This window comes from Diabrotica virgifera, chromosome 3, assembly GCF_917563875.1.
Source record: "Diabrotica virgifera virgifera chromosome 3, PGI_DIABVI_V3a".
Taxonomy (NCBI): domain Eukaryota; kingdom Metazoa; phylum Arthropoda; class Insecta; order Coleoptera; family Chrysomelidae; genus Diabrotica; species Diabrotica virgifera.
In genome coordinates, this window is record NC_065445.1 from 98,667,157 (window position 1) to 98,693,966 (window position 26,810).

The 26,810-nt window shown below is 31.2% G+C and overlaps 1 protein-coding gene and 1 long non-coding RNA gene across 3 annotated transcripts in view; both read right to left on the bottom strand.

The window, feature by feature from the left end:
* The window catches only part of LOC114334664 (uncharacterized), a 69,114-nt gene that overhangs the window by 38,254 nt on the left and 4,050 nt on the right, over positions 1-26,810 (bottom strand). For both annotated transcript variants that reach the window (XM_050645314.1, XM_050645313.1), the window contains exon 2: positions 11,691-11,828. In XM_050645314.1, coding sequence (XP_050501271.1) covers positions 11,691-11,828 — 138 coding nt within the window. The remainder of the gene's footprint in view (positions 1-11,690; positions 11,829-26,810) is intronic.
* Positions 14,925-15,744, bottom strand: LOC126881210 (uncharacterized). The gene is made up of 2 exons (XR_007696760.1): positions 15,410-15,744; positions 14,925-15,331 (listed from the first exon to the last, which is right to left on the bottom strand). It is a non-coding gene; the product is annotated as an uncharacterized LOC126881210 (long non-coding RNA).

Sequence of the window (26,810 nt, forward strand, 5' to 3'; positions counted from 1 at the left end):
TCGCTAATTTTGTGGAGCATTGTATTTTATTTCAGGTTTTTTTAATTATTTAACTAGGAGTGCTGATGTCGATTAGTATACACCAATCATTACATTAAAGCATTTATTTAAATATCTTTTTTATATATTTTTTAATATTATACAAATATTTTAACTTTAACATTTCTATCTTTATAAATAATAATTTTAAACTCGGATTTATTAAAAGAAACTTGAGGTTGGGTATTGTTCTCGTAGTCCCCTCTTTGAACTATCCTATCAACTTAATTTCTAAACCATAAAAGTTAAACTAATACACAAAATGTTTAGGTAGGTAAGTGAACTAAACCACCGGTTCATGGTTTTTATAAAGGTGCGTATAGATATGCGCGCCTCGCACTTCTAGCGGTTTGTGCGCCGCACGTTCGTGGCGCGGTTAAGGTTTGTTGAAATTTTTCATTTTGATGAACCTTCCGCGATCCAGAGGAAACTTACGAACATTCAGTAATTGTAGATAATCATGCCTCTGCCTTGGATCTCTTCTACATCTTATTTTGGTATTGTTCTGAAGGTATTTTTTTATGGCATCTTAAGGAATCTACTATTTTATGTGGAAATAAGCCACACATTTGTGTGTGAGTCAATTTGACATTTCAAATAAACATAAAAATGTCTCTAAAATATTTTAAACCTATGGTATTGATTTTGAGAGTAAACTAAATAAGACCAAATGTTTGCCATGTCGGGATGTTATCGCTGGAAATGGTTGGAACAAACTGGAAATGGAACTGGGTGGGACACGTGGCACGGCAAAACAACAACAGGTGGACGAAAAACATTGTATATTGGAGACCACGCGAACACAGTCGTAGTAGAGTAAAACAACAAAAACGATCATCAAATCCAAAGTGTGGAGAAACTGGCACCCCTGGCACCAAACAGCAAAAAACAGAAGAGTGGGGAGCTCATGGGGAGGCCTTTGTCCAGGAGTGTATGCAAACAGGGTGAAGAAGAAGAATAATCAGACATAAAATTTTAATAACCCACATAATAACGGGCTTTAAGAACTATTCACTTCTACTCTGGGCTAATTAGCAAAATTCATGGAAAAGTTAGTTACCAGCAATTTTATTGCTGGAATCGAATTATAAGATCCTATATATTAATAATATAGTTATTCAAAGTCCGCAGATAGTGTGCTACTTTTTTTATAAACAAAATGGCGCCAACAAATCGTATTTTTTTCAATTATTTCTCTATAACTCCGAAGATTTTAACTTTACAACAAAAACACCCAAACAAAAATTCACCGCAATTAAATTCTGCATAGAAATATGTTTTTTACGATTTGCTCCGACGAAAATTTTCCTTGGAAAATGCGGGTTTTCCTAACAAAAACTCTAATTTTCAAATAAAGTTTTAGGTAAGTAATTATTAATCAATAATTAAATAACTTAGTGACATCAAAGCTTTCTTGGTATAGATTGTAATTCCAGAAGCCGGTGAAAATTAAACGAATATTTTAGCAACAATTCAATTGTTAATAAACAATTTACGATCGCAATAATAACCAAAATAATCATGATACATTGATCAAACTTATAAAGATTATAAAGATGAGATGCTTATTTAATATTTTATTGACAAAATATAAATTTTTCTTTTTTTGCATAATCTTTAAATTTTGAAAAAAAAAATAGTTATAATACGCTGGTCTAATTAGTAAAGTACAAAGAAAGGTTATTTACCAGCAATTTTATTGCTGGAATCGAATTATAAGATCATATGTATTATTAATATAGGTATGCAAAGTCCGCAGATAGTGTGCTACTTTTTTTATAAACAAAATGGCGCCGACAAATCGTATTTTTTTCAATTATTGCTCTATAACTCCGAAGATTTTAACTTTACACCAAAAACTCTCAAATAAAAATTCACCCCAATTTAATTCTACATAGAAATAGGTTTTTTCCGATTTGCTCCGACGAAAATTTTCCTCGGAAAATGTGGGTTTTCTCAACAAAATCTCGAATTTCCAAATAAATTTTTTGGACCAATAATTATTTATCAATAATTATATAGCTTGGTGAAATAAAAGCTTTCTTGGTATAGATTATAAATTCAGAAACCGGTGAAAATAAAACGAATATTTTAGCAACAATTTAATTGTTAATTAAAAATTTACAGTCACAATAACAACCAAAATAATCATGAGACATTGATCAAACTTAGAAAGATTATAAAGGTGTGATGCCTATTTAATATTTTGTCGACAAAATATAAATTTTTCATTGTTTTGCATAATCTTTAAATGTTTAAAAAAAAATTGTTATAAAAAAATTAACATTTCTCAGAAATTGTTTATTATATTCTAATTTTATAAAATACTTAAAATGCGTATTTCATAGGTCTTGAAAATGAATGCTTTAAAAAATTTTTCCAACCATTTGCAAAAAAGTTATGAAACAGCAAAGTAAATATACAAAATCTCCGTTGTTTATAATTTGTTTTAATTGTTTAAAAGCTTAAACGTGAGTCTATGGTACAATCTAATTACTCACAAAGAATGTCAAAAATTAGTGCAATGGTTATATTTTAATCAAAGATTAAAAATACTTTTTTTGTAATTTTTAGCGCAAAAGTAGGCCTGATACAGAGTCGGAGCTAAAATGTTCACTCGAAGCGACTGACACGCAGCATATATTATTTTATAAAAGTGTACGTCTCGCGCGGCCGGTCGTCGCTCCGAGTGAAAATTTCAGCTACATAGCTGTATTATTCTACTTTCGCGCGTGTAAATTACAAAAAAATATATTTATAATCTTTAATATAACATTTAATATAATACAATATAACCATTAACTTGATAATCGATATTTTTTGTAAATAATTAGCTTGTATATTATACTCACTTCTACGCTTTGAAAGAATTAAAAAAATATATAAACACCGTAGTAATCGTATGTTTACTTTGCTGTTTCATAACTTTTTTGTAAATGGTTGCAAAAAAGTTTTAAAGAATTAATTTTCAAGATATTTGAAATGCGCATTTTAGCTATTTTTTAAAATTACAATATAATAAAAACTTTCTGAGAAACGTTAATTTGTTTATAACTATTTTTTTAAACATTTAAAGATTATGCAAAAAAATAAAACATTTATATTTTGTCGACAAAATGTTAAAAAGGAATCTCATGTTTATAAGATTTCAAAGTTTGATCAGTGTATCATAATTATTTTGGTTATTATTGCGACCGTAAATTATTAATTAACAATTGAATTGTTGCTAAAATATTCGTTTAATTTGCATCAGCTTCTGGAACTATAATCTAAACCAAGAAGGCTTTTAAGTCACCAAATTATTTAAATATTGGTAGATAATTATTTATCTAAAACTTTATTTGAAAATTAAAGATTTTGTTGGTAAAACCCCCATTTTCCGAGGAAAATTTTCATCGGAGCAGATCGGGAAAAACACGTCTCTATGCAGAGTTTAATCACGGTGAATTTTTATTTGAGAGTTTTTGTTGTAAAATTAAAATCTTCGGAGTTATAGAGCAATAATTGAAAAAAACACGATTTTCGGGCGCCATTTTGTTTATAAAAAAAGTAGCACACTATCTGAGGACTTTGCATACCTATATTATTAATATATAGGATCTTATAATTCGATTCCAGCAATAAAATTGCTGGTAAATAACTTTTCCCAAAAATGGCCTATTCTCCGATAATCAGCCCAGACTATTCTATCCGCACTCCCCAAGAGTTTTATGGTTTTTGTTCCTGGTTATTTACTATGAGATCACTATGGCAACTTCACTGTAATCATTGCATGTGTTCTTTAACTACAAGTATAAAAAACCTTTTCTGCAAGATTGATCATTTTTGACTGTTTACCGCGACAGATTTTACGTCAGTAGGTGACATTTACTAGCAACTCGACGGTAAGTAATCCAACTCGACGGTAAGTAATCCAACTCGACGGTAAGTACTCCAACTCGACGGTAAGTAATTCACTTACCGTCGAGTTAAAAAACCTCTTAATTTTAATTTATTTTTTGAAAGAATAAAGAAAACTAACGAATTATTTATTAATATTGAAACTTATGGTACAATTTGTTAAATTATTTAATGAAATCCCACTTGTTTGGGCTGTGGTTTCACTTCTAACAGAAACTCCTGCAGAATCGCATACATTAGTAGTATTACTAGTATTGCACAATATTCACTTTCGCTCATATTTTAATTTATAATAATCAAAATTTTACTTAAAATTATTGACAACTAAATAAAAACTCAATTCTCCATTATTGTTATGCACCCTAGTTACTACCTAACAACCAAAGTATCTATCTTGATAAAATGAATGAAACTAGTCAATATGACGAAAATGTTTAATTTTATAATTTATAATGGTATCAATCGTGCAAAAAACGTTATAAGCATGTCGAACGTTAAGGGGTAACCGATCTCAGACAATAATTGGAGGAGGAGCGGAGCGACGACAAACAATTGTCTTCGATCGGTATAAAACCCTTACCGTTCTCCATACTTAATATACTATAAACGCCGTAAAAATGAGTGGCGCATACTATTCCAGCTACAAAAGAGCTGATATGAATATTACGTGGCGCGAAAATGTATTTTCATTTTGATGGAAAATAAAATTCTAGTTTTATTTTAAAAGATGTTTTCATAATATTTGCTCAATTTGAAGTAAAACGCGCCACAAAAGAGTAACTTTGATAGAGTTTGTATTTTGAAGCTCTTTTGTAGCGCGTTTTACTTCAAATTTAACAAATATTATGGAAACATATTTTAAAATAAAACTATAATTTTATTTTCCAACAAAATGAAAATACCTTTTTGGCGTCACGTAATATTCATATCAGCTCTTTTGTAGCTGGAATATTGTATGCGCCACTCATTTTTACTGCGTTTAGCGGTTTTTTATACTTGCGTATAAAGGAGTTTTTCAAGTTATTTATAAATTAAATGTATGAAGTTGAATGTAATGTTTTTTGATTCCACGTTAAGCATTATAAATGGTCGTCTTTCTAGCATTATCTCTCAAAGGATCTAGTTTCCATCAAATGTACACTAGATTTTTTTTTCTATTCGAAATAGATTGAAAAAAAATATTGGGATGGCCGGTAAATGAACTCGGATTTTTCTATCAAATTTAGCGTCGTAACCACTACAACTACATAAACTATTTCGGCGATAATGGTCAAATGGGTTATACTTTAGAGCTTTGATAACTTCGAAGCGGCTTAACCGATTTTAATCACTAAACATGAGTTTGAAACGTATTGACAAGTAGTATCTGATGCATTCAAAGTCAAGTATGATAACTGAAGGTATTACAGGAAATATTGAGCTTGAAAAAACGTTCTTCCCATAGGACATAGATTTGATCACACTTATGAAGTCTATAACTTAAAAATTCGAATTTTCCCAGATATGAGGTGTACACCGTTAGACGCGTCTAGAGTCCTCCTACAAACGCTCAGTTATTGGCACAATTCGTAGGTTGAAATTTTGAGTAATTGTCGAAAAACCAAAATTTTTAAAGTTTAGTTTTTCAGTTTTTTGGCTATACTGATCCGTGTGTATGTCTGATCCTAACCTCTTAGGCACCATTTGAAAGCTTAACTCAACGCTATTGATTTGGGGTATTTGTAGTTTTCCTGCCTCTCCTAGAAGCTAAGATATATACCCCCAAAGAATATGCCGTTTTGTACCTACAAAATCCTATAGCTGGTTTATGGTTGGTCAAAAGTAACAAACTACACCGGTTCTGAATCGGCCCTGACCCCCTTTTGAAACACAGAAAAAAATTTAGATCGGTGAAACTTTTCCACAAACATACACACATACATACAAACATTTTCCCCTTTTTAAATAGAAATTGAACAAAATTTCTTAGCTTGGTGACTTTTGAATGGTATAACCGATTTTCAAAATTAAACATACGTTGGAAAGGTAACGATCAATAACTATAAGAAGCTGCAAAGGTCGAACTTCAATTTTCGAAATTTTTGTGAGTTTTGGGGACGAGAACGAAAAACAGACCCTAAATGGGAAGGGCCGTAAAATCCACACCCTTGGACCAAAATGTATGGTTGACATATGGATGGGCGAGTATTTTCATATAGGTACTTTAGAATGGGATTTGGTCCAATTTTCAATTCAGTCAGATTTAGAAAATCGAAAATTTCGTGTATATATAGTGTCGCATATACGGGGGTTGTGCGCCACTGGCGAGAACTGCCGTTCTCTGGGATAACCATGCATTCAGACATCGGTTTTAAGTTGTTATTTAAAATAGTCCTTATTTTGAATATCTCAAATTCAGGATTTCCCACGGTAAGCATCAATAAGTTTGATAATATATATATATATATATATATATATATATATATATATAAAAAACAAAATATGCACAAGGTGGAATGCAACCATAGACACGTGTTTCTGACTTATTAGTCGTCATCAGTATGATATAGCTAAACAGGAGCAATGCAACCAATTTGTGGCTATATATATATATATATATATATATATATATATATATATATATATATATATATATATACAAATAGTATCTTAATTGACTTATTAGGAAATACGAATTTCTCTATTTTTGGGTATAGAAGTCAAACTGGGGCCTTAAAGTACACTATTATCCAATATTCAAGCTTTCGGAAATGTTTATTTCCTTTCTCAAGAATTTCTACAATGCAATAAGATAAAATTTAGAACATATGTATGAAAGAATAAAAAATATTAATGAGTAACTTACCAGAATTTAGATTATAAAAGAATGTTGATTACAATACATAATTAAAAATACTATTACTAAAATATAATAAATATATAAAATATAATTTAATAACAGCATTAAAAAATCGTGTTAATAGACTTTCCCATCCTCAGTTTGTCCAAGAAGATCTTTTAAAATTACGTAACATCTTAGTTGAAAACTCATACCCATTGAAATTAGTAAATAACTTCTTATTTAACACTCCTTCTTTGCATATTTTGAATACAATTGACCCCTCATCTGTTGCTCAAGCTAACAATAATAATACTGTAAATAATCCCACAACAACTCTTTATTACTCTTTTCCATTTATACCTAATCTTACTCCAAAACTAAAAGGGATTTTTAACGAATTTAAAAGAATAAAGATAGCAACAAAAAATATAAAAACTTTATATTCACTATATACTAAAACTAAACAACAATTTAACACTCTAGAAAAATGCAATGTTATCTACTCCATATCTTGTACAAACTGTGATTTAGTTTATATTGGTCAAACCGGTAGAAATTTATCTAGTCGCATAACATCTCATAAAAGTGATTGTAAAATTCTTAAACCTTCATGTGCCTTAGCAGAGCACGTTATTCAAAATAACCACATTATGAATTTTCATGATCCAAAAATATTAGATATTGAAAACAATAAACATAAACGTACTTTTCTTGAGATGGTTCAGATCAGCAAAGGTTCGAACACAATGAACAAAAAATCTGAAATTGACAATCCTAGCAAAATTTATAATTACATCCTTTCTTTTGAAAAATAATCATAGTTACATCAAATCATATTTTTTTTTATAATCTACACTTTATAATTTGGCATTAAATGTTAACAAAATTAATTAATATCACCAATATTTAAAATTAATTATTTTTTTTTTGCTTTTAAACATTTCCTTATTTTTATTACCAAAAAATGTTTTCAATTCCTTGTAGATGTAGACACCGATATGCTATGACCATAGTTACATTTAATCTTTGTCAGCCATGTATTTAGAATTTATAAATAAATTTTAAAAAGTCAATCAAAATTAGATCAAAACTTCAAAATTAATCAATTTTTTAATCTTTTCTAAAATGTTTTCTGAAGAATTTTTATTGTTTCTATGTTTTTTGAAATGTTAAACAGCCGTTTTAGTAATAGTATTTTTAATTATGTATTGTAATCAACATTCTTTTATAATCTAAATTCTGGTAAGTTACTCATTAATATTTTTTATTCTTTCATACATATGTTCTAAATTTTATCTTATTGCATTGTAGAAATTCTTGAGAAAGGAAATAAACATTTCCGAAAGCTTGAATATTGGATAATAGTGTACTTTAAGGCCCCAGTTTGACTTCTATACCCAAAAATAGAGAAATTCGTATATATATATATATATATATATATATATATATATATATATATATATATATATATATATATATATATATATATATATATATATATATTTCAACAAACCTTTCGCAAACCCGTCCAAATACGTATTGCGAACTATCAAAGAATTTGTTGAAAAACCTGCAAAGAAATTTTGTTTAACAGGATTGTTTTGTAACTAAAATTTGCTATTTTAGTGGCCGATGGTGTGGGTTGAAATCCAACTTGCGACTAGTCCAACTTTAGCAGACAACCCAAGTATTTCAACTGCCTGCCTTGTTTGATTTCTTCTCCAGTTACATTATATCTTTGCGTTTTTGGTAATTATTTCTACCCATAATCATTGTTTTTGTCTTCTTGATATTTATTCTCAAATCTTGAGCTTCACTTGCAAGAGTTAGATCATTTAAAAGATATTGAAGATTTTCGATGTTATCTGCCACTATCACTAAGTCTACATCACTAAGTGACTAAGACTAAGTCAACAAGAATATACCAACAATAGTGGAGTAAAGGTTAAAATCTTGTACACATACATATGCAGCACCCAATACCTAAACACAAATTTATGTTCCAAAACATATGTAAGTTACATAATCACATCTGTGATACAGATTACACAAACAAATTAACACAAAATATCACACAAAAACAGTCAGAATTCAACGTCCCTAGCCCTAGGGTAATAACACCACCTTAAACATTTTCTCAACCATACACATGTTTTAATCTACAAGATTCAGGACAAGTATGTCAATTTTTGAAAAGCTATACATAACCTAATATAACTAGAATTTTCCCAGAACCTTGTGCACATACATATGCAACACCCAATACCTAAACACAAATCTATGTTCCAAAACATAAGTTACAACAATACATCTATGATACAGATTACACAAACAAATTAACACAACATATCACACAAAAACAGTCAGAATTCGACATCCCTAGCCCTAGGGTAATAACACCACCTTCAAACATTTTTTCAACCACACACATGTTGTAATCCACAAGATCCAGGACAAGTAGGTATGTCAATTTTTGAAAAGCTATAGTTACATAACCTAATATAACTAGAATCTTCCCAGAATTTTGTGAAATAATCTTTTTTGAGAACGATTTCCGGAGTGGAATTCGAAATGGCAAACATTAGTTAGGTAATTAAAAGTGTAATTTTCTATCAGGGTGTTTCATTGGGAAACAGAAATACTTGAATGGTGAATAGAGGTCACTGAGGGGGTTCTAGATATACCATATTTATTGCCTTAGCGATTTTTATAACCGAGTTACAGGGTGTTTTATCTATTTTGTCCATTTCTTTCTGGGCTAATAACTTTAGAACCACCCTGTATATTTTTTTGATATTTGGTACACCTATGGCTCATTTAAAACACAAACCATCGAACTACTAATCACAAGAAAAATCCAGGTCCGGACTAAAAAAATTATAAATTCTTTGTGACCTTGAAATAACACCCTGTATATTGAAATTTTTAAAATCCGTTTACATATTATTTGAAAAGAGCACAAAAAACTAAGTTTACCGGTTTGCTTAAATTTTTCGGCCAGACAATTTAATGACTTTAATTTTGAAACTATATTGAAGTTTTAAAGAACTCTTATATTAAAAAGCAGGTATTAGAACGACCCATTTACTAATCACAAGAAAAATTCAGGTCCGGATTAACAAAAAAACATAAAGTAATTGTGACCTTGAAACAACACCCTGTATATTGAAATTTTCTAAATTGGTTTGCACATTTGAAAAGAGCACAAAAAACTGAGTTTATAGGTTCGCTTTAATTTTTTGCACACAAAATTTAATAACTTTAATTTTCAAATTAAATCTATTGACATTTTTTATAACTCTGAGATTAAAAATCAGGTATCACTGGTATTAGTAACTTTTAATAATAAGTTAATGACTAAATACCTACTCATTTTAAACGTAATCAGTAATCATTTACTACATTGGTAAACAAAAAAATATAATGAAATAGTCACCTTGAAAAAACACCCTGTATATTGAAATTTTCAAAACCCGTTTAAACATTTGAAAAGAGCACAAAAAACTAAGTTTAATTAATGGCTCGCTTTAAGAGTAAACAGTAGCGCGTCATCAATATTTTTGTTTTTCGAAAGTTCTGAGAACTTTCAACAGTGAGGCAACAGTGCGTCGGTAATTCGACACTGACAGTGACATTATACTATCAAAAACAATAATTTTTATACTCATAGGCGCGCTAAATGTTGCCGAGTCAGTCACGTTCGATTTCTTGTTATAGAACGATTTTTAGTATATCTAATGTGACACAAAATCTAGGAATAGGGTAAAAAAGTTTATTTGAAGAAAGTGTATTTTTTTGTTCTTCTTAGTGGCAGTACATGAGTACATGCTCCTTTTTGCAACATTTTATTAAGTTATAGAGTAATTTCCACATACTAACATATTTATTTATTAAATTGGGCTCTGTACCGCCATTTTGTATTATATTACGAATACATATGTGTGCCAAATATCTCGACAAAATATTCAAAAGTCGCAATCTTGGACCGCGTTTGTTGCTACCTGTTGATCGCTACTGCTGAATCTTAATTTTTGCGCAGACAATTTAATGAAGTTACTTTTGAAATTATATCGAAATTTTTGTTAGAGTTCTCAGAGTTCTTAAAAATTTCGGCATAATTTCAAAATTAAAGTCATTAAATTGTCTGCGTAAAAAATGGGAGCGAACCATTAAACGTAGTTTTTGTGCTCTTTTCAAATATTCAAACAGACTCTGAAAATTTCAACATTCAGGGTGTTTTTTCAAGGTTACTTTAAATTTTACTGTAATAAAAATAATTACTTTAAATTTTTTGGGTTAATCAGAACCTAGATTTTTGTTATGATTAGTATATAGGTCGTTCCAATGTAGTAAATAAGTATTAATTATTTTTAAAATAAGTATTTGTTCATTTAATAATTTATTATTAAAAGTTAATAATATTTGCTTTTTAATCTAGAGTTAATAATATTTGCTTTTTAATCTAGAGTTCTTAAAAACATAAATATTATTTCAAAATTAAAGTCATTAAATTGCCTGGCCGAAAAATGTAAGCAAACCATTAAACTTAGTTTTTGTGCTCTTTTCAAATATGAAAACGGATTTTAAAATTTTCAATATACAGGGTGTTGTTTCAAGATCACAAAGAATTTATAAATTTTTTTTAGTCCGGACCTGGATTTTTTTGTGACTAGTAGTTGGATGGGTTGTGTTGTAAATGAGACATGTGTGTACCAAATATCAAAAAAATATACAGGGTGGTTCTAAACTTATGGGTCCAGAAAGAAATGGTCAAAATCGATAACGCACCCTGTAACTCGGTTATAAAAATCGGCGAGGCAATAAATGTGGTATATCTAGAACAGCCTCAGTGACCTTTATTCACCATTCAAGTATTTCCGTTTCCCAATGAAACACCCTGTATAAGTATAAGTACGAGTATATACCTTACCTGCATATAAAAGCGCAGATGAATTGGCAAATCCAAATATCACATTGGAAAGAATTTTATTCAAAAACGTTAATAGAAGGATTATCATGTCACTTAAATGCAGTACTTTTGTAAAGAATGGAACACCAATAGCGGTACCTAAAAAAAGATAAAGTAAAAAAAACTATAAAAAACTACAAAAATGTTATGGAGTCAAGATGGTGATATTTTTGTAATTTAAAATATTGATTGATATGGGTATAAAAACTACAGTTATAATAATTGCATATTTACAATAATACTTTTTGAAAACAATTGAAACGAATTGGAAATTGAAACGTCAAAAAATGTAATTATTATTACAAGAATTGTAATTTAATTTCATATAAATACAATATTTAACTTAAACACGCCATAGGAAAACAGTTTTAGAACCTGTATAATTAAAAATATGGAAGAACTTGTAAGGATAAATTACCACAGAAAATTAAAATACTATTATAAAATAATACTTCAATCAACTATGATAATTGATAGTCATCGTTTATGCTAGCCTAACTCAATCTCTCAGGTTGGGAGTAAGTCTTGTCTTAATATTCTCCTTTTCATGAACATTTTTCAGTGCGTCACAAATTATAGAAAAAAAGGTAAGTCCGTGATAATACACATTTATGACATTTATTCTAACGTGACATTTTAGTTAAATCTGACAGTTGTCAAATTTTATTTTCAATTTGGAATAAAACCAAATCAATTGTGTCTATTGCATTTATAAAATGGTATTTTCTTTCATTTGTATAGTCTTATAAATTGTACAGATTATATTGATAATATTATTATTTTATTTAATAAATAATTCTTTTTTGATTATGGCGCCATCTATCGACAACTAGAATAATCACCGAACTAGAATAATTACCGAAGTATTCCCAGACGTGCCTTTTTTTCTGTCACATACAACTTAATGCGTTAGAGAGAAATCGAAAAACTGTGACGCACTGAAAGATGATCATGAGAAAAAGAATATAAAACATATGAACGATGAAGATCTAGATTGGAAGCAAATAAAACAATATCTATGTTAACTAATCATGTTTATTTTTTTACTTGCTTCGAATCTAGATTCTTTGTTCATATTTTTGATTAAAACACTACGTACTTACAACATGAAGGATTGAACTAGGTTGGCATAAACGATGACTTTAATAGGGAACTTGCATAAATTTTTAAATTGGAAAAAAATGTTATAAATCACAACAGAACATAATTTAAAACATGTATCAAAGATGAAAAATTTTTGTAGGTCTTTCGTTTGGCCCCCAAAGGCGATTAAAAATTCAAATTAAAACAGGTGGCCTAAAACGCGTCGTGACGTCATTCGTTTGTACATTTACATTTTTCCAACAAAGTAAACAGAATTTTAAATTAGACGTTATAAACGTCAGTAGAAAATATATTTATTTGACGTTACAAGTGTTTTCATCGTTTGAACTATTCATAGAAAACTGTACTTTTACAAAATGGTTTTATTTTCCGTAGTAAACCTTCTTTCCTTTCCTTCAATAACTATATCAATCTCCAATGTCAACAAACTGGTATATATTATTACAATGACATACGATAAATGTTAATAGAATATAAATATTTTTCCTTTATTTCGCGACGAGGTATACCAAAATAGGTGGAGGCCAATAAACTAAAGAAGAAGAAGAAGAATATACCTAATTATAACCATAAACGGAACCATATAGTTAAACTGAGTGACGTCACGGGACGGCTGAGCTATTTTAAGATACCGAAGACTTTAAATTTGTACTTCTAAGTTATTATGAGTTTTTGAAGCGTGAAATTTTGGAAATCGCATTTTTATACAAAACTGAACATTATTATGTAATAAAAAAAAATGTGCAAGTCCCCTATTGAATCGGTCGTTTTGAAAAAGGGTCATCTCCACTTTTTTGTCATTTCCACTTTCTGTTGAATTTGTATTTAACACACATAGACACTTTTATGAAAACGGGTCAAGTTTCAATATTATTACCATAAGCACAGCATACCCCGCAAACCAGTTCAGTGTGAAAAGGGGTCATCTCCTAGAGATACCCATTCTACAACATGATCTGTTCATTTTGAAAACGGGTAATCTCTTTAAAAAAAATTGCGGTTTCTAGGTGTTTTAAAATTTAAACACATTTTTAAAATATTCATTAGCTTGTATTTAGCTGTTTAAAGTGTGTAATTAGACAAGGCGGAAACGGCGGGTTCGTTGGGAAAAATATTCCCATGAGATATTTTTGCATAATCACATTCGTGAGACATCCCAGAATAAGGTTCAAGAAGTCGCCCACGAGAAAAGTGGGCCATTTTTTTTTTAACAATTTTTTTTTAATCAAATTGCAAAAATTAATATTTTTGGCCGGGACTAATTTTTTTTTTAGGTTTTTTGGGCCATTCTGGACAAAAAAGGTCTCTTATAATTTTTCTCTAAAGTTGATCTTTTTCGAGTTATAAGCAAGTCAAAATTTGAAAAACGCGAAAATGGCCATTTTTAAGACTTAATAACTCGGTCAAAAATTAATATTTTGAAAGTCAGAAAGTGACTAAATCAAAGTTTAAAGTCGCCGCTACATGATCCTGAAGAAATCTGTGTCATTAATTTACTACTAAGCTGTTATTTTTAATTAATAACAATGAGTGGATAGATCGTATTGACGCTGCTGTAAATGTGAGTGCGAGTAAGATGCACAATTAGACTGCTGGAATGGCTTCTCTCTCGCACTCAGCATTTACAGCCCCGCACACGTGCATGGCGCTTATTATTATTACTTAAAAATAACAGCTTAGTAATAAAATAATGACAAAATTTTTTTCAGGATCTTGTAGGGGGGGCTTTAAACTTTGATTTAGTCATATATTGGGGTGTATTCTGTAACATTTCCGTTAAATTTAAGAGGCCTCTAAAATTTAACTTTTAACGGTCCTCTAAAACTTTTCGGTTAGATTGTCATTCTGTAAACACATATTATAAAGGACCGCTAAAATAATATTATTTTAGAGGAATCCTCTAAAAGGTTTTGGAACAAATACGGCAACGTCGCACGTTGATCGTTTTGAACTACTTTTAACCTAGAAATTGACCGAAAACTGACTGTTAGAGGAAGGTTAGAGGCCAAAAACCTTAAGAAGAAGAAGAAATTGACAGTTTCCTAGAAAATAATATTTATTATATTTAATTATTTTTTAGTAAAACTCATATTTACCAATTAAACATTTTTATTTATAAAGTTATACATTAAAATATTGCTGAAAAATTGCATATCTTATTTCTTCTCCCCTTCGACACTAATTTTGGTCAAATGGTATATTTTCAATAACATTAAGGTCATCTTATTAATCTGCATCTGGTTATAAACCTTCTGAAACTTTACCTTTGTAATCATTTGGTACGTTTTGTAATCTTCCACAATAACTTTAAATAATTTTACCTGCATTAATAGGATTTAATTGCTTTGACAAACATCTTTGACTTCCAACACTTTTTCAATAACATCTCTAGGTACTTACTTAGGTAAGGTACCTACTTCCTTTGAAATGGTAATTGTAGTTATTTACTTTCAGGCCAATTATTTACTTTGTGTTTATGCTGTAATCTGAAATCAGCTCTACAAAAAGAAACAAACATTTGAATTTTGTTACTTATAGGTGTAGTGTGTCAATTGTAAAGTAAAAATGAGACTTACCTTTCATTATTATTTATTAAGTACTTCTTCACCAAACACATTATAAAAAGCCATTTTCCATGTTTAAATATTTATCTCCAGTATAATACAAGAATAACAAACTACTATTCATACAAACATAACCCAACAAAAATAATCAAACCACATTTAACGGACTGCTAAAAATTTAGCGGGTACGTTTTGACATCCTCTAAAATATTTTTATTTAGAGGGAGTTTTAACGGTTTAGGTTATGATTTTAACGGATATATGATTTACAGAATACCAAAATATTTTTAGCGGGCGCTAAAATTTTAGAGGCCTCTAAAATTTAACGGAAGTGTTACAGAATACACCCCATTGACTTTCATAATAATAACTTCTAAGCGAGTTATTAAGCCTTGAAAATCGCCATTTTTCGTTTTTTTTTTTCAATTTTAAATTGCTTATAAGTCGAAAACGATCAACTTTAGAGAAAAATTATAAGAGACCTTTTTTGTCCAGAATGGTCCAAAAAATTAAAGAAAAAATTATTCAGGCCAAAAATTTTGATTCTTGCAATTTGATTAAAAACAATTGTTAAAAAAAAATTGACCCACTTTTCACATGGGTGACTTCTTGAACCTTATTCTGGGATGTCTCACGAATGTGATTATGTAAAAAAATCTCATGGGAATATTTTTCCCTTCGAACCCGCCGTTTTCGCCTTGTCTAAATAAACAATATTCACATTATAATGACTATTTTGTTCTTTTAATACCGGTTCATTTTGAAAACGGGACATCCCTTTTTAAATAAATTGTGATTTCTAGGTTTTTTGAAATTTAAAAAAACATTTTTTAATTATTCTTCAGCTTGTATAGTGAATATTAAAACCAAAAAATATATAAAACAATTATTTTTTTAATAGTCTTAAAGATGAAAGTTTTTTACCTCTCCTGTAAAATTTAAAAAAGTGGAGATGACCCCTCTTCAAAATGACTGATTCAATTAGACGAAGCAATAAAGCACTAAAATCGGCCTTACCTCCGAAAAAAAAGGACAAGACGGATCTTAATAATTCTTTTTGCATTCGATTCTTGAATGCGCCAGGAAACTTTGTGAACCGGAGCCATGATATAATATTGAAAAACTACATACAAAAATGCATTCTTAAAATGCATCTCAAACAGACAATAAAAAATTCAGAACTCTTCAATTATCTGCGGAAATGAGTTTTACTTGGAGGTTTTTGGGGTCGCTGAAAACGAATATGACGTCAAAAGTGATCTCCGGAGTACCTGGTGCCCAGGGTACCTACTGTTTACCTCGCCTTGTGAAGTTTTCGGCAAATTGGCAAATTCATTAAAAATTAGTCAAAAATCATTACACGGGGGTTTTTGGGGCCGCTAACGACGAATATGACATCGGAAGTGATTTTCGGAGTACCTGGTGGCCAGGGTGCGAATTTACAAAACCTATACCATTTCAGTCACGGCAGCGACTGAATTCGAGTAGGGTTTGTATGCAGAACATTAGTTACATATCCTGTGCTATTTCGGTCCAGAAATTAACTGTATTGGTGTGGATTTGCAAACGAAATTTTTGGTTATTGTTGAGCAAATGTCTATACTCTTTCAGTCATGTAAGTAAAACTAATCAAATATTTACTAAGTGGATTTATTATTATATCATAAAATTTAGATATGTTTTGAAAATTAAAATGAATAATACATATTTGGATAATATTAAAATTTAAAAACAAATGAATAATTACTAATGTACGAATATATACAGTATGTCTCTGTAAGTTGGAACCATATAGAAAACTGTTTTATTATTGACTTTACGAAAAAAAGATATTCTTCATAAGAAGTTCTGCATGGTCTAAAACCGAAGAGGCAATCATCTGATATTAAGTTTTATTAATAGTATATGAGAGATGTCAAAAAATATGAATTTCTTTCAGGAGTAACGTATCTTTATACAGAGAGGGGCTAAGTTATGGAATAAATTCATTTTCTCTAAAATGGACGACTTGGGAGAAAAATACCGAAACAGGTCGATTTTTATTTTTAAATTATAATTTTTTTTTGGCATATATTTCATAAAAGTGACGTCGTCCATCTGAGCGTGATGACGTAATCGATGATTTTTTTAAACGGGAATATGGGTCGTGTGGCACCTCATTTGAAAGGGTGTTCAATTCTCTATTCAGTAATATAAACACAAATATCATTATTTATACAGGGTGGCCAAAAAAATAATTTTTGATTTATAATAATTGACGAAAAAAGAAGAATGTATGCAATTTATATAAATCAAAATACTTTCTATCGCTGTCAGAAAATAGAAAAAACTGTTTATCTGGCAAATAAACATTGGTTTTTGGCTTAAATTAAATGTTCAAACTGCCAAGAGGTATGTACCTACGTGGGCGGCTGTCTGTGATTTAATTTAGCAAGAAGAAATGTTTATTTGTGAAATAAACATTTTTTCTATTTATTGATAGCAATAAAATGTATTTTGAGTTAAATAAATTAAATACATTCTTCTTTTTGCGTCAATTAATTTAATTAAAAAATTATTTGTTTGGTCACCCTGTATAAATAATGCTATTGTTTATATTACTGAATATAGAATTGAACACCCTTTCAAATGAGGTGCCACGTGACCCCTATTCCCATTTAACAAAATCATCGATTACGTCATCACGCTTAAATGGATGACGTCACTAGTATGAAATATATGCCAAAAAATTGTAATTTAAAAATAAAAATCGACCTGTTTCGGGATTATTCTCCCAAATCGTCCATTTTAGAGAAAATGAATTTATTCATAAATTTAGCCCCTCTCTGTGTAATGATACCTACTTTACTCTTAACAGAAATTCATATTTTTTGACATCTCTCATATACTATTAATAAAACTTAATATCATATGATTGCATCTTCGGTTTTAGACTTTAGACCATTTAGAAATTTTTATGAAGAATATCTTTTTTGCGTAAAATCAATAATAAACAATTTTTCCATATGGTTCCCACTTACAGGGACATACTGTATATATTCTTACATTAGTAATTATTCATTTGTTTTTAATTTTTAATATTATCCAAATATGCATTATTCATTATAATTTTCAAAACATATCTAAATTTTATGATATACATAATAATAAATCCACTTAGTAAATATTTGATTAGTTTTACTTACATGACTGAAACAGTATAGACATTTGCTCAACAATAACCAAAAATTTCGTTTGCAAATCCACACCAATACAGTTAATTTCTGGACCGAAATAGCATAGGATATGTAACTAATATTCTGCATACAAACCCTACTAGAATTCAGTCGCTGCCGTGACTGAAATGGTATAGGTTTTGTAAATTCGCGCCCAGGGTACCTACTGTTTACCTCTCTTGTGGAGTTTTCGGCAAAAAATGTATTAAACAATTAGTCAAAAATAGTTACTCTGGGGTTTTTGGGGTCGCTAACGACGAATATGACATCGGAAGCGATCTCCGGAATACCTGGTGCCCAGGGTACCTACTTCTTATGGAGTTTTCGACAAATTCATAAAAAATTAGCCAAAAATCATTACTCTGGGGGTTTTTGGGTCGCTGCCGACGAACATGACATCGGAAGTGATCTACGGAGTACCTGGTACCCTTACTCGTTCTCTGGAGTATTCGGCAAGTTCATTAAAAAATTAGTCAAAAATCATTAGTCACGAGATAAGCAGTAGGTACCCTGGGCACCAGGTACATCGGAGATCACTTCCGATGTCATATTCGTCGTCAGAGACCCCAAAAACCCCTGAATAATGAATTTTGACAAATTTTTTAACGAATTTGCCAAAAACTCCAGTAAACGAGGTAAACAGTAGGTATCCTGGGTACCAAGTACTCCGTAGAGCACTTCCGATGTCATATTCGTCGTCAGCGACCCAAAAACCTTCGAGTAATGATTTTTGTCTAATTTTTTAATAATTTTTTTGCCGAAAATTCCACAAGACGAGGTACACAGTAGGTACCCTGGGCACCAGGTACTCTGGATATCATTTTTGACGTCATATTCGTTTTCCGCAAAAATCAAGTGCAGAAACACAAATTGAAAAACCGATCAAAAAACCAAAACCACCACCGCCGGTTGTAGTAGAAGGTTTCCAAAGTGCTGTTGACCTGAACAAGCTCCTGGTTGAGGCTGGTATTAACTTTACTATGAAAATAATAAACAGTGGAGTTATAAAAATTAATACAGCCAATAGCGATAACTACAGAGCTTTAATAGAGAAATTAAATACGAGTAACCTTTCGTACCACACTTATGAAAACAAGCAAGAGAGGCCAATTAGAGTTGTTGTTAAGAAATTACACCACGCATGGCCACCAAGGGCGGTCATAAGGGGGGGCCATGGGGGCCATGCCCCCCCCCAAAGGTGGCAATGCACCTTAAATAAACTTGTCTAGTAACACAGGATAATGTTATGTTAATATATTTTAAATTATTTACTCTGTAAATTAATTATTTTGAATGGATTCACATACGGATTTTGAAATACCTAGATACTGCAATCTGTAATAATGATAATTAATCATAATGCCTGTCTCTTCAACTCTGGTTACGCCAATGCAAGTGCATCGCCTCCCGCGCGAATCCCGACACCGGCGACGTCCAGTGTAGAAACAGAAACATAAGAATGCCTATGTACATATTTTTTTATGGAAGTTATATCGTTGTGTATTGTGTAGAAATTTGAACGTTCTGAAGTATCTATCGTCTACCCGATATACACTATCGTATCGTAGTTATAGAGGTGACATAGGTGCAGTGCACTATATATATTGCCGGATTGTAATCATCATTTTATTTCAGGGTGACAGGTGAGTAAAAATCCATAGATAGGTTAGGAATAATTTTCTGTTTGCTAACGGAACGAATACATCAGCAATGAGTAAATAATACTCTGCAGTTTTCTCTCGTCCAGCGCAGATGTTCGCTATATAGGATGCTATTTCGAAATACAAAAGTTAATAGATTCCGATTTGAACGAAAAGTGACTGCAAATTATTATTAGGCTCAAATTAAAAAACCTGGGCATATCCATCTCTCGTTTGGCCGGAATCACAAATGTTCTTTTTTTTTCAGAAAATGAAGAGGGCAAACAATACGAATACGTTGAATTCGTATTTTTCTGTTGTTCCGAAGAAAGTAATTAAAGATGTGGGTGATAATGGGTCATCCCGGTCATCTTCCTCATCGTCTTCTCAACAGAATCTCGTAGTGCCAGAACGACTTACAACAGTATCAACATTACAAACATCAGTTAATAATGAAAATACTCTAAAGCAAGTCGCTGTAGAAAAGTCCAATGAAGTTAGTAACTACGACATTGGTCGAGTTGTTGATGGTTTGAGTGGTTTGGGAGACTTTCAAAAATATAATTATTTGAAAAATACGTGGGTTCCGGAAAAAACTACTCATTTCCATTTTCTGAACATAACAAAAATAACAAGTTAGTTAAGCGGTACTTGAGATACGATCATCTCCAAAAATATAACTGGATTGCGTTTTCGGACTTGAAGAAAGGACTTTTTTGTAAGCACTGTGCTATCTTCGCAAATTCAGGTGGTAAAAATAAAGCAACAAGTTTGCAAAGTTTGGTTACCACACCAGTTACAAAATTTGCAAAATTATTTGGAATGGATGGTGTGCTAGATAAACATAATACAAATCGATATCACATTAAAGCGGTTTTATCGAGCGATAATTTTATAAAATGTTACGAAAACCGATCTTTAGATATAAGAAATTTGATAGATAGTGCTCGAGCCAGGCAGATAGAGGATAATCGAAATCGGCTCAAACCAATCATTCGATCTATAATTTTTTTAGCCAAACAATGTATACCTTTCCGTGGCCATAGAGATGACGGGCCATTGTTAGAAGAAAGCAATGTGACAAATAATGAGGGAAACTTCCGAGAGCTTCTTCGATTCAGAATCGAAGCAGGAGACAAAACTTTAGAAGAGCATTTAAGAAACACGTCGTCACGTGCCACATATATTAGCAAAAGAACGCAAAATGAGTTGATTGAATGTTGTAAAGACGAAATTTTGTCTGTTATCGTGAAAAAAATTAGTGATGCTAAATATTACAGCATTATGTTTGACGAAACTACTGACATAGCACATGTTTCCCAAATGTCGATTGTTATTAGATACTTAGAAGGTAACAACGTGCGGGAGGATTTTGTGTCATTCATAGATTGTCATTCTGAGAACTATGAGCTCAGTCCCGATACGTTGGAACCGGTTTTGAATGGTACTATTTTAGGAAAATCAGTGATAAAACAAGTTCAAAAATTTCGTTTACCATTGGAAAATTTTGTAGGAATTTGTACAGACGGATGCAGCGTAATGACATCAAAACAACAAGGAGCCGTCCAAGAAATTCAAAAAGAAATGAATATAGCTGTACGATGTCCATGTTTCAATCATGCTTTAAATTTGAGTTTGTCGAAATCATCAAACGTTCAATGTGTGAGAAATGCTGTAGGGGTAATGAAGGAAATAATATCTTTTTTCAAAGCCTCTTCTAAACGCAATTATGTCCTCAAACAAACATTGGGTGATCAGCTCTCTGGATTGTGTGAAACGCGATGGGTAGAACGGCACGACTCCGTTCTGCAGTTTAAAGCATCGATTGAAAAAATTTTGCAAGCTTTGAATTTGATTTCCGAATGGAACGAAAGAGAATCTTCCAGTAAAGCTAGGACGCATATACTTGCGATCTCATCAAATTGCAGCTTTATTATCACTTTGTTTTGTCTAAATGAAGTACTCGCAATAACGTTACCTCTGAGCAAATTATTGCAAACAAAAAATGTGGCTATAAACTCTACACAGAATGCTGTTCTAAATACGCTGCTTGTTTTGAAAGACAAACGCAACAATGCAGAAACAAATTTCAATGCTTTGCTTAAAGAAATAATGCCATGTCTAGAAAATTTGATTATAGATTTATGTATTCCAAGAGTGAATAAATTCATGAAAAATCGACCTAATCCAGATATTCATTCCTCCACAGAATACTTTCGAATAACGATATATATTCCTTTACTTGAAAGTATCATTTCCGACATTGAGTGTCGTTTCCAGCAAGAAACCATGGATGTATTTAATCTGCAAATATGTGTTCCTGCTATATTAATTCATTCAAATGAAGATGACATCCATTCCGCCGTAGAAATTTTGATTGCAAAATATGGAAGTTTGTTTGAGACAGTTAGAGACGTGCTGAAGTCAACTTTTATTGCAGAGCTACATTTATGGAAAATGAGATGGAAACACAGCAAAGAATCGGAAATTCCGAGCGATGATCTAAATGCTCTCATACAATGTGATGAAATGATGTATCCAATCATTAATAAAATTTTAAAAATATTGTGTACTCTTCCAGTAAGAGTCGCATCTGCAGAGAGGAGTTTTTCAGGACTGAGAAGACTTAAGAGTTGGCTGAGGGCCAATATGGGTGAAGAACGGTTAACTGGCCTTGCACTAATGCATGTCCACAAGGATATTGTTATTAACGAAGACAATATAATCGAACGTTTCGCTAAAAGTGGAGTGAACCGAAACATAGAGTTCGTCATGTAGAGTATTAGTTTTTTGTTTATAATTTCATTTCATTCGAGTTATTGTTATTTTCTCTTTTCAATATATAAAACATCCCATTCTGCGTTTTGTGTCTGTATTGAAATTGAGAGCTAATATCTAATTGTACAAAATGGCCCCCCCCTGAATTAAGATATATGACCGCCCTTGATGGCCACCAGAGGACATAGTTAAAGATCTGCAAAAACGACAATATAAAGCCATTAAAGCTGACAAGAAATTCAAATGGAACACTAAAAAACAACTAGATATGTTCATCCTAACATTTAGACAGGATGAAGATATAAATAGAATTTACAGCATAACAGACATACTTAGTACGAGAGTTGAAATCGAGCCATTGAGGAGTTCCAGATTAGTCCCGCAATGTAAAAGATGCCAGGCTTACGGACACACATGGAAATACTGTAAAAAGGAGAAGATGTGTAAAATGTATTGGTAAACACCTTACTAAAGATTGCCAAAAACCACCGGAAGATAAACCAAAATGTGTTCATTGCGGCGAAAACAATCCTGCAAACTACCGCGGATGTTATGTAGCTGAAAAATTACAAACAATGAGAAACCATTATTATTGAAAGAAAAAAACTGAAAACGGCAGAGGTCAGTCAAAGTAGAAGTTATAGTGATGTAACAAAGAATGCAAGGAGACATGCACCATCGCAACAAGAAAAAGAAACTGATATTACATTAAAAATGATATTGGAAAAGCTTACTAAGATTGATGACAATATAACTCAAATTGATATTAGAGTCACCCGACTTAGAAAGAATAACGTTGACGTCAGTTAGAGAAGTATCAACAGAGATAAAAGAGAATATAAATCTTAAGAAAGCTCCAGGATATGATCTCATAACAGGAGAACTATTAAAAAATCTCCCAAGAAAAGCCATAGTTAAGCTGACAAACCTAATAAATACTGCTTTTAGATTGAGATATGTTCCGAGACTCTGGAAAGTAGCCGAAGTCATTATGATCGCTAAACCAGGTAAACCTCCTAATGAGGTGACATCGTATCGACCAATATCACTCCTTCCGGTGATGTCAAAATTATTTGAAAAACTCCTATTAAAAAGATTAAAACCAATAATAGAAAGAAAAAATCTTATACCAAATCATCAATTTGGTTTCAGAAATAAACATTCCACTATAGATCAAGTTGACCGAATAACAAATATAATAGAAAAAACATTAGAAGGAAAGAAAGTCTGCTCTACAATCTTCTTGGACGTAGCACAGGCATTTGATAAAGTCTGGCATGAGGGTTTAAACTATAAACTAAGAACGTTCATGCCTAAACAGTATTCGGAAATCCTAGAATCATACATTGCGAATAGATATTTCATGAGTTAAACAATTAGAAGTGTACACCGATTTAAGGGAGATCAAAGCTGGCGTGTCACAAGGGAGCGTATTAGGTCCGGTCCTGTACCTATTGTATACGTGTGACATTCCAGAACTAGAACAGAACACTATTGCCACCTTCGCTGATGATACAGCTATACTAGCGATAGGAGACACTAGTGAAGAAGCGACTGATAAGTTGCAACTCTCAGTAAATACAATACATACCTGGACCAGAAAATGGCGAATAAAATTAAATGAGTCTAAATCGGCACACATTAACTTCACAAATAAAAAAATAGAAAATTTCCCAGTTAGAATAAATGATACCCAAGTTCCTTATGCAACATCAGCAAAATACTTGGGCATCACCCTAGACGCGAGGCTGCGCTGGAAAGTCCATGTCAAAAAGAAAAGAGGGGAGCTAGATATGAGGTATAAGAAATTGTAATGGATGATTGGAAAAAATTCAACATTATCCATTCATAATAAATTATCCATTTACAAACAAGTACTGAGGCCAGTATGGGTATATGGGTGCCAACTCTGGGGCTGTACCAAAGCTAGTAACCTACATATTATCCAGAGATTTCAAAACAAAGTACTGAGGAACATTGTTGATGCTCCTTGGTATATCCGTAACAGCAACCTCCACCAGGACCTGAGTATGGAAACTGTGACCGAAGTAATCAAGAGAACAGAGAAGTAAACAAGACAAAACCATTTGAGTTAGTGTAAATGTATAACAGTTTAGTGTAAAAAGTGGAGCATAGTGCTGTGATGTTATTGCATGTTAATTGTAGTGCATTAGTGGATAGATATAATAAGAGTAAGCCATAGGGCCCTTAGATTTAAGTATTTGTTGTTATTAAGTTAGGTCAGAGAATAACTGATAATTGGTCATTTGTGACCAGATAGCAGTATGCAAATATCGTACAGGTGTTATATAAAAAAATATTCGTTTTTAGCGACCCCAAAATCCCCCGGGTAACAAAATTGAACTCATTTCCGCCGGTAATTGACGAGTTTTGAATTTTTTTATTTTCTGTTTAAGATGCACTTTAAGAATGCATTTTTTGTATGCAGTTTTTCAATATTATATCATGGCTTTGGGTCACAAAGTTTCCTGGCGCATTCACGAATCGAATGCAAAAATAATTATTAAGATCCGTCTTGTCCTTTTTTTTTTCGGAGGTTCAGTGCTTTATTGCAACTGTAAAACTGTGGAATTTTGAGAATCAACACCGATTTTAATGAAAATTTGGGTTTTTAAGGTCTGTTGACACTATTCTTCAAAATCTACCCTACGCCGAATTGCGCTTTTGCCCTTGGGGTGAAAACAACCCCATCTAGGGGATAAAAATTTTGTTAATCAGTGACCAATTTTGAGTAAATTTTGTTCTATAAATTTTTTTTTCAAAATTGATATTTTTCAAGTTATTTGCGATTGAAACTATGCATTTTCATTGAAAAAACTTACGTTTTATAACCGTTTTTCATGAATACCTTAAAAAAATTAACTTTATAGAAAAAATTATTCAAAATAAAATTGTAGATAATAAAAAAACAAAGAGATTCGCATCTGAAAGACCTATGTAAACCAAATAACGACTGAGTTATTGCTCTGGTTATTTTCGAAAAACCTCGAAATGGAGAACCTTCAATCTCAAATAATTAGAATGTGGTGCAATTTTTTGGGAAAACTTGAGAAACATCTTTTAAAATTCATTAAAAATTCTTTCAACTAAGCTCTGACAAAAGTTTTTGCATAAGAACTGACTGACTTATGTTAAAAATAAAGTCGATCTCTGCTTTTTTCTTTTTGAAATGTAAAAATTAAACCCTCGTCGTCACAATCCTAATTGGAATGCTTAGTTTAGAAAAAATAGTTGATTAAATCGAAAATGGCATTATTAGAATAAAAAAAAGTGCATTTTTCTTAACTAAACCTAAAAGTATTCATAATACAAAAACAAAAAAAAATCAAAATTTTCAGTAAAGGAAATTCTAAAATTAATATTTGAAACATTTCTTCATATTATGAACACTTTTAGATTTATTTACGAAAAATGCACATTTTTTAAAAATTTTAAAAATGTCATTTTCGATTTAATCAACTATTTTTTAAACTAACTATTCCAAACCGGTCAAATCACATGAATCGTATCAATTATACCTAAATAAAGTTAATTTCGAATCGGAAGCCATTAATTTCTATTAGAATTGTAACGACGGGGGTTTAATTTTTACATTTAAAAAGAAAAAAGCAGAAAGCGACTTTATTTTCGTCATAAGTCAGTCAGTTCTTATGTAAAAAACTTTTCTCAGAGCTTATTTGAAAGGTTATTCAGGAACTTTAAAAGATGCCTCTTAAGTTTTCCCAAAAATTTCTCTAAATTCGGGTTATTTGAGATTGA